This window comes from Coregonus clupeaformis, unplaced genomic scaffold (assembly GCF_020615455.1).
Source record: "Coregonus clupeaformis isolate EN_2021a unplaced genomic scaffold, ASM2061545v1 scaf0916, whole genome shotgun sequence".
Classification (NCBI taxonomy): Eukaryota; Metazoa; Chordata; class Actinopteri; order Salmoniformes; family Salmonidae; genus Coregonus; species Coregonus clupeaformis.
In genome coordinates, this window is record NW_025534370.1 from 424 (window position 1) to 17,500 (window position 17,077).

A 17,077-nucleotide genomic window follows, 5' to 3' on the forward strand; every position below is an offset into this window, starting at 1 on the left:
TAAATTCACTATCTGGCCCTCATACCATCATGGCCACCTAATCATCCCCAGCTTCCAATTGGCTCATTCATCCCCCTTTCCCCTGTAACACTTCCCGAGGTCGTTGCTGTAAAATAGACTCTCTTCTCAGTCAATTACCTGGTAAAATAAGGGGTAAAATAAATATAAATAGTGTACAATTTTTTTGATGTTGACAAAAAAGGATTGCTCAGTGAGCTGCATGTTGTGTGAATTATTAGATTACATTGTTCAGACTGACTACTACACTGCTCATTTTGTAGGCTGTTCGGGACGGGAGAAACATCAGGTGTCCCAAGGATATTCAGAATTGGTCCTGTCAAGTCCAAACGGGTCCTTAAAGCTGAACAGTTGGTTTGCAGTCAAGAATCGCCATTCCTCCTCCATCAATCCAGAGGTGCAGTTTTAGCAGGCTAACATTTACATTTACATTTACTTCATTTAGCAGACGCTCTTATCCAGAGCGACTTACAAATAGGTGCATTCACCTTATAGCCAGTGGGATAACCACTTTACAATGTTTTTTATTTGTATTTTTTTTTTTGGGGGGTGGGGGGGGTTGGAGTAAAGGTGGGGGTAGAAGGATTACTTTATCCTATCCCAGGTATTCCTTGGGATGGGGTTTCAAATGTCTCCGGAAGGTGGTGATTGACTCCGCTGTCCTGGCGTCGTGAGGGAGCTTGTTCCACCATTGGGGTGCCAGAGCAGCGAACAGTTTTGACTGGGCTGAGCCCGGGAACTATGCTTCCCGCAGAGATAGGGGAGCCAGCAGGCCAGAGGTGGATGAACGCAGTGCCCTCGTTTGAGTGTAGGGACTGATCAGAGCCTGAAGGTACGGAGGTGCCGTTCCCCTCACAGCTCCGTAGGCAAGCACCATGGTCTTGTAGCAGATGCGAGCTTCAACTGGAAGCCAGTGGAGTGTGCGGAGGAGGCGGGGGTGACGGGAGAGAACTTGGGAAGGTTGAACACCATACAGGCTGCGGCATTCTGGATGAGTTGTAGGGGTTTAATGGCACAGGCAGGGAGCCCAGCCAACAGCGAGTTGCAGTAATCCAGACGGGGAGATGACAAGTGCCTGGATTAGGACCTGTGCCGCTTCCTGTGTAAGGCAGAGTCGTACTCTCCGAATGTTGTAGAGCATGAACCTACAGGATCGGGTCACCGCCTTGATGTTAGCGGAGAACGACAGGGTGTTGTCCAGGGTCACGCCAAGGCTCTTCGCACTCTGGGAGGAGGACACAACGGAGTTGTCAACCGTGATGGCGAGATCATGGAGCGGGCAGTCCCTTCCCGGGAGGAAGAGCAGCTCCGTCTTGCCGAGGTTCAGCTTGAGGTGGTGATCCGTCATCCATACTGATATGTCTGCCAGACATGCAGAGATGCGATTCGCCACCTGGTTATCAGAAGGGGGAAAGGAGAAGATTAGTTGTGTGTCGTCAGCGTAGCAATGATAGGAGAGGCCATGTGAGGATATGACAGAGCCAAGTGACTTGGTGTATAGCGAGAATAGGAGAGGGCCTAGAACTGAGCCCTGGGGGACACCAGTGGTGAGAGCACGTGGTGCGGAGACAGCTTCTCGCCACGCCACTTGATAGGAGCGACCCGGTCAGGTAGGACGCAATCCAGAGTGAGCCGCGCCGGAGATGCCCAGCTCGGAGAGGGTGGAGAGGAGGATCTGAATGTTCACAGTATCAAAGGCAGCAGACAGGTCTAGAAGGACAAGAGCAGAGGAGAGAGAGTTAGCTTTAGCAGTGCGGAGAGCCTCTGTGACACAGAGAAGAGCAGTCTCAGTTGAATGACCAGTCTTGAAACCTGACTGGTTTGGATCAAGAAGGTCATTCTGAGAGAGATAGCAAGAGAGTTGGCTAAAGACGGCACGCTCAATAGTTTTGGAGAGAAAAGAAAGAAGGGATAATGGTCTGTAGTTGTTGACATCAGAGGGATCGAGTGTTGGTTTTTTGAGAAGGGGTGCAACTCTCGCTCTCTTGAAGACGGAAGGGACATAGCCAGCGGTCAAGGATGAGTTGATCAGCGAGGTGAGGTAAGGGAGAAGGTCACCGGAGATGGTCTGGAGAAGAGAGGAGGGGATAGGGTCAAGCGGGCAGGTTGTTGGGCGGCCTGCCGTCACAAGTCGCAAGATTTTATCTGGAGAGAGAGGGAGAAAGAAGTCAAAGCATAGGGTAGGGCAGTGTGAGCAGGACCAGCAGTGTCATTTGACTTAACAAACGAGGATCGGATGTCGTCAACCTTCTTTTCAAAATGGTTGACGAAGTCATCCACAGAGAGGGAGGAGGGGGGGATTCAGCAGGGAGGAGAATGTGGCAAAGAGCTTCCCTAGGGTTAGAGGCGGATGCTTGGAATTTAGAGTGGTAGAAAGTGGCCTTAGCAGCAGAAACAGATGAAGAAAATGTAGAGAGGAGGGAGTGAAAATATGCCAGGTCTGCAGGGAGTCTAGTTTTCTTCCATTTCCGCTCAGCTGCCCGGAGCTCTGTTCTGTGAGCTCGCAATGAGTCATCAAGCAACGGAGCTGGAGGGGAGGACCGAGCCGGCCGGGAGGATAGGGGACATAGAGAGTCAAAGGATGCAGAAAGGGAGGAGAGGAGGGTTGAGGAGGCAGAATCAGGAGATTGGAGGGAGAAGGATTGAGCAGAGGGAAGAGATGAGTAGGATGGAAGAGGAGAGAGTAGCGGGGAGAGAGAGAGCGAAGGTTGCGACGGCGCATTACCATCTGTGTAGGGGCAGAGTGAGTAGTGTTGGAGGAGAGGGAGAGAGAAAAGGATACAAAGTAGTGGTCGGAGACTTGGAGGGGAGTTGCAGTGAGATTAGTAGAAGAACAGCATCTAGTAAAGATGAGGTCAAGCGTATTGCCTGCCTTGTAAGTAGGGGGGACGGTGAGAGGGTGAGGTCAAAAGAGGAGAGGAGTGGAAAGAAGGAGGCAGAGAGAAATGAGTCAAATGTAGACGTAGGGAGGTTGAAATCCCCAGAACTGTGAGGGGTGAGCCATCCTCAGGAAAGGAACTTATCAAGGCGTCAAGCTCATTGATGAACTCTCCAAGGGAACCTGGAGGGCGATAGATGACAAGGATATTAAGCTTAAATGGGCTAGTGACTGTGACAGCATGGAATTCAAATGAGGAGATAGACAGATGGGTCAGGGGAAAAATTGAGAATGTCCACTTGGGAGAGATGAGGATTCCTGTGCCACCACCCCGCTGACCAGATGCTCTCGGGGAATGCGAGAACACATGGTCAGAAGAGGAGAGAGCAGCAGGAGTAGCAGTGTTTTCAGTGGTAATCCATGTTTCCGTCAGCGCCAGGAAGTCGAGGGACTGGAGGGTAGCATAGGCTGGGATGAAGTCTGCCTTGTTGGCAGCAGAACGGCAGTTCCAGAGGCTGCCTGAGACCTGGAACTCCACGTGGGTCGTGCGTGCAGGGACCACCAGGTTAGAGAGGCAGCAGCCACGCGGTGTGAGGCGTTTGTGTAGCCTGTGCGGAGAGGAGAGAACAGGGATAGGCAGAGGCATAGTTGATAGGCTGCAGCAGATGGCTACAATAATGCAGAGGAGATCGGAATAAAATGAACTAAACATCTGGGAAAGGAGAGAGCGGAGCCTCCCTCACCACAACTCCCAAATATAACTCTCCCAACTTCCACCTCAGAAACTATAATTGTTGTAAACTACAGCGGTTCAATGTTTTCTAGGAATAGACTAACCTAGTTTATTCAGCTAGCTAACTAGGTGCAGTATTATTCCGTGAAAACGTCCGGGCACCTCGTCATAAGACGCTACAGCCAGCTAGCATGCCGGTCTCCAACAGCAGGGTTTAGCGCCAATACTCAGCCACAACAACCACCAGTGTATCAACACACAAGCAGATCGTCCGTGTCTAACGTTGTGGGTTAGTCCCGACAGCTTGAGCGAGTCCGTCGTCAACTTATTCAGCCAGTTAGTTAGCTAGAATAGTTAGCAAACTAGCTAGCCATTGCTTTCAGACAAAGAAGAACCCCTCCTTTCACGGCACAAACACACAGAGAGAGCCAAACTAACGTTAACTAGTCACCCATGTCCCGAATTCCTTGAGCGACTCGGGCTATCAATATGTAAAAAACAAAACACAAGTGTAGGTTATGACTTACCCCTAGCAGCTACTGTTAGCTAGCCAAGTGCAAAGCTAGCCACTGAATTGACTCAGCCAGTTCGCGTCTGTTCGCTCGGTCGTTCCAGCTATTGTTTACAAGTAGCTATCCAGGTTGCAACAAGCTTGCTAATTTTCAAGCACAGTAGCCACTTGCTGCCTAACGTTAACGGTTCAGACAATGAGGTTAGAAAACAGCTGAACGGTAGGCAATTATTGTATGTAATTATTGTAGGCAGCCAGCTGGCGTAATTACAGGCACTCTCAGGCGTGAAACAACTATACCGTTGCTAATAGCTACTCGCCAGCTAGTCCAGGTGGTGAGTTAGCTAGCTAGCTAGCTTCGTGCTACACCTGGCACCGCCCGAATACAACACTAACCTACAATAATTACATACAATAACTACCTACAACAACCCACGATACCTACCTACAATACCTAACTACAATCTAAATACATAGTTTAAGCCTTACTCGACAAAGCCCAAGCTATGTATAAAGCCAAGCTTACCCGACTCCAAGCTCCTCACCTGCTCACCTCCTCACCTCACCAGTCATACACGCAACATGAATCTGTCATATTATATATTAATAACTGGAATATCATTCTATTTCTTTCTCTCTCTCTCTGTCGTCTCAATCGTTGCACCATATGACCTTCTACAGAAGATTCAGCTGTTACCTGCAGGCACCACACCAAGCTGTTGTAAGATGGTTATGAGAAACACAGGGGTTGACATTGAGATGGAGTTAATCGGGGATGATGAGAGGACAGTATGGAGAGATATGGTACCAACAGGTAGGAGAATATGTCAATCATAACTCTGTTATCTTCTGACAGAGGCTATTTAGTGATTATAACCTCTTTTTGTTTCTTTCAGATGAATACATCCCTGAAACCCATTCAACTAGTAAGTAAACATGAGAGGTACAAACCAATGGCTTGAGGGCCAGTCGACATGGTTTACTGTTGGACTAGTCCTGATTATAAAAGGCTGTCTTCAAGATCAATGACATCTCCTCCAGGACTTGATGTAGATTATCCTGGTTCTGAATGCCCCAATGACATCTCCTCCAGGACTTGATGTAGATTAGCCTGGTTCTGTCGACTCTGTCAACCACCGCATTCTTATTGGCAGACTAAATAGCCTTGGTTTCTCAAATGACTGCCTCGCCTGGTTCACCAACTACTTCTCAGATAGAGTTCAGTGTGTCAAATCGGAGGGTCTGTTGTCTGGACCTATGGCAGTCTCTATGGGGGTGCCACAGGGTTCAATTCTTGGGCCGACACTTTTCTCCGTGTATATCAATGATGTCGCTCTTGCTGCTGGTGACTCTCAGATCCACCTCTACGCAGACGACACCATTTTATATACATCTGGCCCTTCATTGGACACTGTGTTAACAAACCTCCAAACGAGCTTCAATGCCATACAACAATCCTTCAGTAGCCTCCAACTGCTCTTAAACACTAGTAAAACTAAATGCATGCTTTTCAATCGAACGCTGCTGGCACCCGCCCACCCGACTAGAATCACCACTCTCGACGGGTCTGACCTAGAGTATGTGGACAACTACAAATACCTAGGTGTCTGGTTAGACTGTAAACTCAACTTCCAGACTCACATAAAGAATCTCCAATCCAAAGTTAAATCTAGAATCGGCTTCCCTATTTCGCAACAAAGCCTCCTTCACTCATGCTGCCAAACATGCCCTCGTAAAACTGACTATCCTACCGATCCTTGACTTCGGCGATGTCATTTACAAAATAGCCTCCAACACTCTACTCAGCAAATTGGATGTAGTCTATCACAGTGCCATCCGTTTTGTCTCCAAAGCCCCATACACTACCCACCACTGTGACCTGTACGCTCTTGTTGGCTGGTCCTCACTACATGTTCGTCGTCAAACCCACTGGCTCCAGGCCATCTATAAATCACTGCTAGGCAAATCCCGCCTTATCTTAGCTCATTGGTCACCATAGCAGCACCCACCCGTAGTCTGCGCTCCAGCAGGTATATCTCACTGGTCATTCCCAAAGCCAACACCTCCTTTGGCCGCCATTCCTTCCAGTTCTCTGCTGCCAATGACTGGAACGAATTGCAAAAATCTCTGAAGCTGGAGACTCTTATCTCCCTCAATAACTTTAAGCATCAGTTGTCAGAGCACCTTACCGATCACTGCACCTGTACACAGCCCATCTGAAATTAGCCCACCCAACTACCTCATCCCTATATTGTTATTTATTTTGCTAATTTGCACCCCAGTATCTCTATTTGCACATAATCTCTTGCACATCTAGCATTCCAGTGTTAATACTATTGTAATTATTCTGCACTATAGCCTATTTATTGCCTTACCTCCATAACTTGCTACATTTGCACACACTGTATATATATTTTCTGTTGTATTTCTGACTTTATGTTTTTTACCCCATATGTAACTCTGTGTTGTTGTTTTATTGCACTACTATGCTTTATCTTGGCCAGGTCGCAGTTGTAAATGAGAACCTGTTCTCAACTGCTTACCTGGTTAAATAAAGGTGAAAAAAAAAAAAAAAAAAAAAAGTTCTGAATTCCCCAATGACATCTCCTCCAGGACTTGATGTAGATTAGCCTGGTTCTGAATGACATCTCCTCCAGGACGTGATGTAGATTAGCCTGGTTCTGAATGCCCCAATGACATCTCCTCCAGGACGTGATGTAGATTAGCCTGGTTCTGAAGCCCCAATGACATCTCCTCCAGGACTTGATGTAGATTAGCCTGGTTCTGAATGCCCCAGCATCTTTTTCTACGTCTATGAAAACCGACCCTAAATATGAATGAAACAGTAGTGATGTGATGTGTTCATTGATGCAGGTTGTTATTGTTACAGAATGTGTTCTTAATGCAAAGATTAACAATACAATGAAGACTTTTACTGTAGGTCACTCTGAAAGAAGTCTGTTTCTAAATGTCTGAAATGTGAATTAACAAATGTAGTTATTTTGTAACCTGCCTCTCTCAGGTGCTGTGTTGGGGGCAGGGCGTCCGGCTGAGAGCAGTCTGACTGGTTCTGCAGAGCAGCAGCTGCGTTCTGTACGGACAGAGTTTGTGAGACGAGTGTCAGGACCTGTCCTGGATGGTCTGCTGGACGGACTCCTGCAACACACAGTCATCAACCAGGAGGAAATGGAGTCAGTAAAGGTGATAGCTGAGAGGGCAGAGAAGGCACGTGACATCATCGACATGGTGTTGAGAAAAGGAACTGAGTCATGTTCCAGGATGATCAACCTTCTTGGGGAGCTGGACCCCTGTCTTTGGTCACAGCTTCAGAACAACAGTGTTGGGGTCCCAACCTAATGGTAGAATGGATAGTAACAGTGTTGGGGTACCAACCTAATGGTAGAATGGATAGTAACAGTGTTGGGGTACCAACCTAATGGTAGAATGGATAGTAACAGTGTTGGGGTACCATCCTAATGGTAGAATGGATAGTAACAGTGTTGGGGTACCAGCCTATTGGTAGAATGGATAGTAACAGTGTTGGGGTCCCAACCTAATGGTAGAATGGATAGTAACAGTGTTGGGGTACCAACCTAATGGTAGAATGGATAGTAACAGTGTTGGGGTACCAACCTAATGGTAGAATGGATAGTAACAGTGTTGGGGTACCAACCTAATGGTAGAATGGATAGTAACAGTGTTGGGGTACCAACCTAATGGTAGAATGGATAGTAACAGTGTTGGGGTACCAACCTAATGGTAGAATGGATAGTAACAGTGTTGGGGTCCCAACCTAATGGTAGAATGGATAGTAACAGTGTTGGGGTACCAACCTAATGGTAGAATGGATAGTAACAGTGTTGGGGTACCAACCTAATGGTAGAATGGATAGTTACAGTGTTGGGGTACCAACCTAATGGTAGAATGGATAGTAACAGTGTTGGGGTACCAACCTAATGGTAGAATGGGATAGTAACAGTGTTGGGGTACCAACCTAATGGTAGAATGGATAGTAACAGTGTTGGGGTACCAACCTAATGGTAGAATGGATAGTAACAGTGTTGGGGTACCAACCTAATGGTATAATGGATAGTAACAGTGTTGGGGTACCAACTATTGATATGCGGGTTGACTCATAATCTGCAGTCCCCACGGTTAATTCCGCGGGTTGGGCGGGTTAAGGGTCGTGAAATACTGTGTGGATGAAAGGCGGGTGGGTGGCAGGCGGGTTGAAGAAAGAGAAAAGAAATACCTTTTTAAAAAATCCATAAATGTATCATTCTTGTGCAATTTCTATCTATAGGCTCCATTTGAGGTTTTCCTTTCATTATTTTAGGCTGTCTGGCATTAGTGCGTCAGCCTGAGCTTTAGTGTCTAACTGTACTTGGGCAAAATGCTTTTGGGGACGGTAAAAAAAAAAAAAAAAGAAGATGTTCAGATGGGTTAAATGAAATAAAAAAATCCTGGCACCCCCTTTCAAAACATAGTTCCTCCGTCTCTGCCTACAGCTCATGTTCTATAGTTGCTGCTGCGGTGTGTGTAACGGCTGTTGAAGTACTTTGTGAATTTCACCAGGTTCATATATTAATATGGCATGTTGATGTGTTATTATGCGTGTCTGCATCCTGGCAATAGGAGAGTGTGTGCTTACGTTTCACCCTGTTGTCTTGAGAAAAGTTTACATTCCTTTTTTAAGCACAAAGTCATACAACACAGTGTTTTGTTCATGAATAATGTTGTATATTTAGAGTTGACTCATACAGTGGTATGGTATTGTTAAGATGTAATTGTACTTTTTAGGATGATATTAACATTGTGAATTCAACATGTGGTTACTAGCTAGCTAAGGTATTGTATGTGTGAACGATGGCTAGGCTCCTCCACTGATCCCAGTTCAGTTCAACATGTGGTTACTAGCTAGCTAAGGTATTGTATGTATGAACGATGGCTAGGCTCCTCCACTGATCCCAGTTCAGTTCAACATGTGGTTACTAGCTAGCTAAGGTATTGTATGTGTGAACGATGGCTAGGCTCCTCCACTGATCCCAGTTCAGTTCAACATGTGGTTACTAGCTAGCTAAGGTATTGTATGTATGAACGATGGCTAGGCTCCTCCACTGATCCCAGTTCAGTTCAACATGTGGTTACTAGCTAGCTAAGGTATTGTATGTGTGAACGATGGCTAGGCTCCTCCACTGATCCCAGTCCTGTGTATTGTGCGTCTGTGTTGTAGAAAGAGGCGACAATGGGCAGAACATGTTTGTGCTCTACAGATGTTTTGTCTTTTCTTTTGGATGCAGAGAGAATTCTGATTCATTAAAACAGCCTGATCTCCGAAGTCCACGTCTGTAGTCGCAATCAATCACACACAACGCAGAGATACAGCCGTGCAGCACAGCGCCGGTTACATATATACGGAGTGTAAACGTATTGTAAACATGTATTGTATATGTATTGTAAGCATGTATTGTATACGCAGTGTAAACATGTATTGTAAACATGTATTGTATACGTATTGTAAACATGTATTGTATACGCATTGTAAACATGTATTGTATACGCATTGTAAACATGTATTGTATACGTATTGTAAACATGTATTGTATACGCATTGTAAACATGTATTGTATACGTATTGTAAACATGTATTGTATACGCAGTGTAAACATGTATTGTATACGCATTGTAAACATGTATTGTATACGCATTGTAAGCATGTATTGTATACGTATTGTAAACATGTATTGTATACGCATTGTAAACATGTTATACGCATTGTAAACATGTATTGTATACGTATTGTAAACATGTATTTTATACGAATTGTAAACATGTATTTGAACGCATTGTAAGCATGTATTGTATTCGCATTGTAAGCATGTATTGTATACGTATTGTAAGCATGTATTGGTTACATGGACCTCATATTTTCACTTCATCATATATAGTATATATATATATATATATAGTTGGTGGTTGCAGACGGGTGTGGTTGAACAAACAGCTGAAAAGTGTTAAATAAAAAATAGCAAATTATTAAAGAAAGTACAATTGGTTAGAGGGCTGTAAAATCAATCAATCAGTTAATCAATGAGTCAATCACACTGAATGTGTTTATGATCATATTTATGAAGTTTATGAATTGCTTGTTGTACAGAACTGTACAAACTATGAAAGTTGTGTTAATGAATTAACATATTATAAAGGACAAAGACTGTATAGTATAGCTGTATGAATATATTATAAAGGACAGACTGTATAGTATAGCTGTATGAATATATTATAAAGGACAGACTGTATAGTATAGCTGTATGAATATATTATAAAGGACAGACTGTATAGTATAGCTGTATGAATATATTATAAAGGACAGTCTGTATAGTATAGCTGTATGAATATATTATAAAGGACAGACTGTATAGTATAGCTGTATGAATATATTATGAAGGACAGACTGTATAGTGTAGCTGTATGAATATATTATAATATATTATAATTAATATATTATAATATATATCGGCGGTGACCCGATCCTGTAGGTTCATGCTCTACAACATTCGGAGAGTACGACCCTGCCTTACACAGGAAGCGGCACAGGTCCTAATCCAGGTACTTGTCATCTCCCGTCTGGATTACTGCAACTCGCTGTTGGCTGGCCTCCCTGCCTGTGCCATTAAACCCCTACAACTCATCCAGAATGCCGCAGCCCGTCTGGTGTTCAACCTTCCCAAGTTCTCTCACGTCACCCCGCTCCTCCGCACACTCCACTGGCTTCCAGTTGAAGCTCGCATCTGCTACAAGACTATGGTGCTTGCCTACGGAGCTGTGAGGGGAACGGCACCTCCGTACCTTCAGGCTCTGATCAGTCCCTACACCCAAACGAGGGCATTGCGTTCATCCACCTCTGGCCTGCTGGCTCCCCTACCTCTGCGGAAGCATAGTTCCCGCTCAGCCCAGTCAAAACTGTTCGCTGCTCTGGCACCCCAATGGTGGAACAAGCTCCCTCACGACGCCAGGACAGCGGAGTCACTCACCACCTTCCGGAGACATTTGAAACCCCACCTCTTTAAGGAATACCTGGGATAGGATAAAGTAATCCTTCTACCCCCCCGCCCCCCCACCCAAAAAAAAAAAAAACATTGTAAAGTGGTGATCCCACTGGCTATAAGGTGAATGCACCAATTTGTAAGTCGCTCTGGATAAGAGCGTCTGCTAAATGACGTAAATGTAAATGTAAAATATTATAAAGGACAGACTGTATAGTATAGCTGTATGAATATATTATAAAGGACAAGACTGTATAGTATAGCTGAATGAATATATTATAAAGGACAAAGACTGTATAGTATAGCTGTATGAATATATTATAAAGGACAGACTGTATAGTATAGCTGTATGAATATATTATAAAGGACAAAGACTGTATAGTATAGCTGTATGAATATATTATAAAGGACAGTCTGTATAGTATAGCTGTATGAATATATTATAAAGGACAGACTGTATAGTATAGCTGTATGAATATATTATAAAGGACAAAGACTGTATAGTATAGCTGTATGAATATATTATAAAGGACAGACTGTATAGTATAGCTGTATGAATATATTATAAAGGACAAAGACTGTATAGTATAGCTGTATGAATATATTATAAAGGACAGACTGTATAGTATAGCTGTATGAATATATTATAAAGGACAGACTGTATAGTATAGCTGTATGAATATATTATAAAGGACAGTCTGTATAGTATAGCTGTATGAATATATTATAAAGGACAGTCTGTATAGTATAGCTGTATGAATATATTATAAAGGACAGTCTGTATAGTATAGCTGTATGAATATATTATAAAGGACAGTCTGTATAGTATAGCTGTATGAATATATTATAAAGGACAGTCTGTATAGTATAGCTGTATGAATATATTATATAAAGGACAGTCTGTATAGTATAGCTGTATGAATATATTATAAAGGACAGACTGTATAGTATAGCTGTATGAATATATTATAAAGGACAGTCTGTATAGTATAGCTGTATGAATATATTATAAAGGACAGTCTGTATAGTATAGCTGTATGAATATATTATAAAGGACAGACTGTATAGTATAGCTGTATGAATATATTATAAAGGACAGTCTGTATAGTATAGCTGTATGAATATATTATAAAGGACAGTCTGTATAGTATAGCTGTATGAATATATTATAAAGGACAGACTGTATAGTATAGCTGTATGAATATATTATAAAGGACAGTCTGTATAGTATAGCTGTATGAATATATTATAAAGGACAGACTGTATAGTATAGCTGTATGAATATATTATAAAGGACAGACTGTATAGTATAGCTGTATGAATATATTATAAATGTCACGGTTTCGGCCGAGGCGGCTCCTCCTCCTTGTTCGGGCAGGTTTCGCCGGTCGTCGTCTCCGGAGTTCTAGCTGCCACCGCTCGATGTTTCTTGTTTGTTTGGTTTTGTCTGTTAGTCACACCTGTTTTGTGTTAGGTCTCAATTAGCACCCTATTTAGTTTCCTTGTTGTTAGGTTTGTGTTGTGTGTGATTGTTCGTGTCGTGGTTGCGCTACCCGTTTCGGTACGCTTATTTTCATGAGCTTCCTCCTTGTTGTGTGAGGAGAACTTACGCACCTGTGTGTGCGCTTGTATATACGCCTATGTGCGTCTTTTGCCTCCGGGCTGTTTTGGATTACTTTTCGTGCTCAGTAAAGTCTTGTTGGACTTACCCTCTGCTGCCTGCGCCTGATTCCACACCACACCCATTCACAGCACCGTGACAGAATCACACACCATTAGATGGAATCAGCAGGAGCACCCGTCGACCCCATGGAGGAGCGTCTCCTTGGACACGAGCACCGGATCAACCGTATCGGCCACGCCTTGGAGGGAGTCATGGACACCCTTCGTCGATGGGAGACCAGCGGGGTTCCCATAGCCCCACCTATCGCACCATCACCTTCACCACCGGATTACCAGCCCGTCCATCGACCGGAACCCAGTGGGATTCGGCTCTCGCTCCCGAGGGCGTACGACGGCACCGCTGCCGGGTGTCAGGGGTTCCTCCTACAAGTGGAGCTCTACATTGCCACCATACACCCGGCGCCCTCGGGATACGAGAGCGTTTCCGCCCTCATCTCCTGTCTCACCGGCAAGGCGTTGGAGTGGGCCAACGCCGAGTGGAGGGGAATAGACGCCGCCACCGTCACCTATGCGGAGTTCTCCCGTCGCTTCCGTGCGGTCTTCGACCATCCACCAGAGGGGAGAGCGGCGGGGGAACGTCTATTCCACCTCCGACAGGAGATGAGGAGCGCTCAGGCATTCGCGCTGGAGTTCCGGACTCTAGCGGCTGATGCGGGGTGGAATGAGAGGGCCCTCATAGACCACTTTCGATGTAGCCTTCGGGAGGACGTCCGCAGGGAGTTGGCCTGCAGGGACAGTACACTAACATTTGACCAGCTGGTGGACATGGCCATTTGACTGGACAACCTGCTGGCGACCCGCGGACGTCCCAGGTGGGGGCCCCCCATTCCACCCTCCAGCGCCTCCGAGCAGTGTCCGATGGAGCTTGGAGGTACTGGCGCTAGAGGGAGAAGAGGTAGGAGCCCGAGGGGGGCAGTCTCCTGCACCAAGTGTGGGCGCGGAGGGCACACCGCGGCTAGGTGCTGGGGAGGGTCCCCTGGTGAGGGAGAGAGCAGGTCATACAGTGGGGAGCCCACCCAGGTGAGTAGGCGCCCTACTTACCCAGAGCTTTCTGTCGTTCACATTACCTTACCTGTTTGTTTCCCACAGGTTGCACCTCGGTCCCAGCATAAGGCGCTAGTCGATTCAGGCGCAGCTGGGAATTTTGTAGACCGGAGATTCTGTGTTAAGTTAGGGATTCCCCTTCTTCCAGTCGAAAAACCCTTTCCTGTACATGCCCTAGATAGTCGTCCGTTAGGATCTGGGTTGATTGGGGAGGTCACAGCGCCACTTAGGATGATGACGCAGGGGGGTCATGAGGAGATGATACAACTCTATCTTATCGACTCTCCTGCGTATCCGGTGGTACTGGGGCTTCCCTGGTTGATGACCCATGATCCTACTATTTCGGTGGAGAGAAAGCTCTTAAAGGGTGGTCTGCTCAGTGTGAGGGGTTATGTCTGGGTGTTTCCGTAGGGGCGACCTCGGTGGAGAGTCCGAACCAGATGCCAGCACTGCACATTCCTCCTGAGTATGAGGATTTGGCGCTCGTGTTCGGTAAGACCAGAGCGGCACAGTTGCCACCTCATAGACAGGGGGATTGTGCGATAGACCTCCAGACAGGAGCAGCGCTTCCGCGGAGCCATGTGTATCCTTTGTCACAGGAGGAGAAAAGGGCAATGGAGACTTACATTGCCGAGTCTCTGGGACAGGGATACATATGGGCCTCCACTTCTCCCGCGTCCTCGAGCTTCTTTTTTGTGAAGAAAAAGGATGGAGGTTTGCGTCCGTGTATTGATTACCGCAGTCTCAATCGGGTGACGGTGAAGTACAGCTATCCACTTCCTCTGATTGGGACCATGACGGAGTCCTTACACGGGCAAGGTTCTTCACAAAATTGGATCTCAGGAGCGCATATAACTTGGTGCGCATTAGGGGGAGGCGATGAGTGGAAGACAGCATTTAGTACTACATCCGGCCATTACGAGTATCTCGTCATGCCATATGGGTTAATGAATGCTCCATCAGTCTTCCAATCGTTTGTAGACAAACTTTTCCGGGACATGCAGGCGCAGGGAGTAGTGGTGTACATAGATGATATTCTTGTGTACAGTGCTACTCGGGCCGAGCATGTAGCCCTGGTGCGCAGGGTATTGAGGAGACTGTTGGAGCATGACCTGTATGTCAAAGCTGAGAAATGTCTGTTCTTCCAGGAGTCAGTTTCCTTTTTGGGTTACCAGTTGTCTGCGTCAGGGGTGAGAATGGAGGTGGACCGAGTGTCCGCCGTGCGTAATTGGCAAACCCCAACTACGGTTAAAGAGGTGCAGCGGTTCTTGGGTTTTGCGAATTACTACCGGAGGTTTATCCGGGGTTTTGGACAGGTGGCAGCTCCCATAACGTCTCTTCTGAAGGGGGGTCCGGTGCGCTTGCAGTGGTCAGCTGAGGCGGACAGGGCCTTTGGGAGACTGAAGGACCTGTTTACCTCGGCCCCGGTGTTGGCGCACCCGGATCCCACTTTACCCTTCCAAGTGGACGCGTCTGAGGCCGGTATCGGGGCAGTGCTTTCTCAACGATCCGGTACACCACCTAAGCTCCGCCCCTGTGCTTTTTATTCTAAGAAGCTCAGTCCGGCGGAGCGGAATTATGACGTAGGGGACAGGGACCTGTTAGCCGTAGTACAGGCCCTAAAGGTGTGGAGGCATTGGCTTGAGGGGGCTCAGCACCCTTTCCTCATTCTGACCGACCATCGTAACCTGGAGTACATTCGGGCAGCTAGGAGACTGAATCCTCGCCAGGCTCGATGGACTATGTTTCTCGCCCGGTTTGTGTTCAAGATCACTTACATCCCTGGGTCCCAGAACGGGAAGGCAGATGCTCTGTCCCGTCGGTATGACACGGAGGAGAGGTGCGTGGAGTCCATTCCCATACTACCGGAGTCTTGTCTGGTGGCACCGGTGGTGTGGGAGGTCGATGCGGAGATCGAGCGGGCGTTACGCACCGAGCCTAGTCCTCCACAGTGTCCGGTGGGTCGGGTGTACGTCCCGCTCGAGGTCCGGGATCGGCTGATTTATTGGGCTCACACGTCCCCCCTCCTCTGGACATCCGGGTATTGGCCGGACGGTGCACTGCCTTAGTACGAAGTACTGGTGGCCAACGTTAGCCAGGGATGTGAGGGTTTATGTCTCCTCCTGCTCAGTATGTGCCCAGTGTAAGGCGCCCAGATACTTGCCCAGGGGTAAATTACAGCCCCTGCCCGTTCCACAACGACCCTGGTCTCACCTCTCGGTGGATTTTGTTACCGATCTTCCCTCCTCCCAGGGGAATACCACCATCCTGGTCGTTGTGGATCGGTTCTCGAAGGCCTGTCGTCTCCTTCCCATGCCGGGTCTTCCTACGGCCCTACGGACCGCTGAGGCTCTATTTACTCACGTCTTCCGGCATTACGGGGTGCCCGAGGATATAGTGTCCGATCGAGGCCCCCAGTTTACCTCTAGAGTCTGGAGAGCATTTATGGAACGTTTGGGGGTCTCGGTGAGCCTTACCTCGGGTTACCACCCGGAGAGTAATGGGCAGGTTGAACGAGTCAACCAGGATGTGGGTAGGTTTCTGAGGTCATATTGTCAGGGCCGGCCGGAGGAGTGGGCGAGATATGTGCCCTGGGCCGAGATGGCACAGAACTCTCTCCGCCACTCCTCCACCCAACTAACCCCCTTTTCAGTGTGTATTAGGGTACCAGCCGGTTCTGGCACCATGGCATGAGAGCCAGATCGAGGCCCCCGCTGTGGATGAGTGGGTGCGGCGCTCGGAGGAGACGTGGGACGCTGCACACGTCCATCTGCAGCGTGCCATACGTCGACAGAAGACGAGCGCCGACCTACATCGCAGTGAGGGGCCAGTGTACGCACCTGGAGATCGAGTCTGGCTCTCAACCAGAAACCTGCCCCTCCGCCTGCCCTGCCGGAAGCTGGGTCGGCGGTTTGTGGGGCCTTTTAAAGTCCTGAGGAGATTGAACGAGGTGAGTTACAGGTTAGAACTACCTATTGATTACAAGAAGATTAACCCCTCGTTCCATGTGTCTCTCCTCAGGCCGGTGGTAGCTGGTCCACTCCAGGACTTTGAGATTGAGGAGACTCCTCCGCCCCGTTGGACATCGAGGGGGCTCCGGCGTCTACACGGTTCGGACCATCCTGGATTCGAGACGCCGGATGGGGGGTCTCCAATATCTCGTG

General features: G+C 47.1%; 1 protein-coding gene across 1 annotated transcript; it reads left to right on the plus strand.

Annotated features, from left to right (window-relative positions):
* Positions 1-281: 281 nt before the first annotated feature.
* On the plus strand, positions 282-8,221 carry LOC123485960 (the record flags this gene model as incomplete). The annotated part of the gene is made up of 4 exons (XM_045217093.1): positions 282-415; positions 4,822-4,954; positions 5,037-5,066; positions 7,163-8,221. Coding segments are annotated over 4 exons (632 nt in total), but the record flags the coding sequence as incomplete, so codon positions are not given.
* Between the last annotated feature and the right edge of the window lie 8,856 nt (positions 8,222-17,077).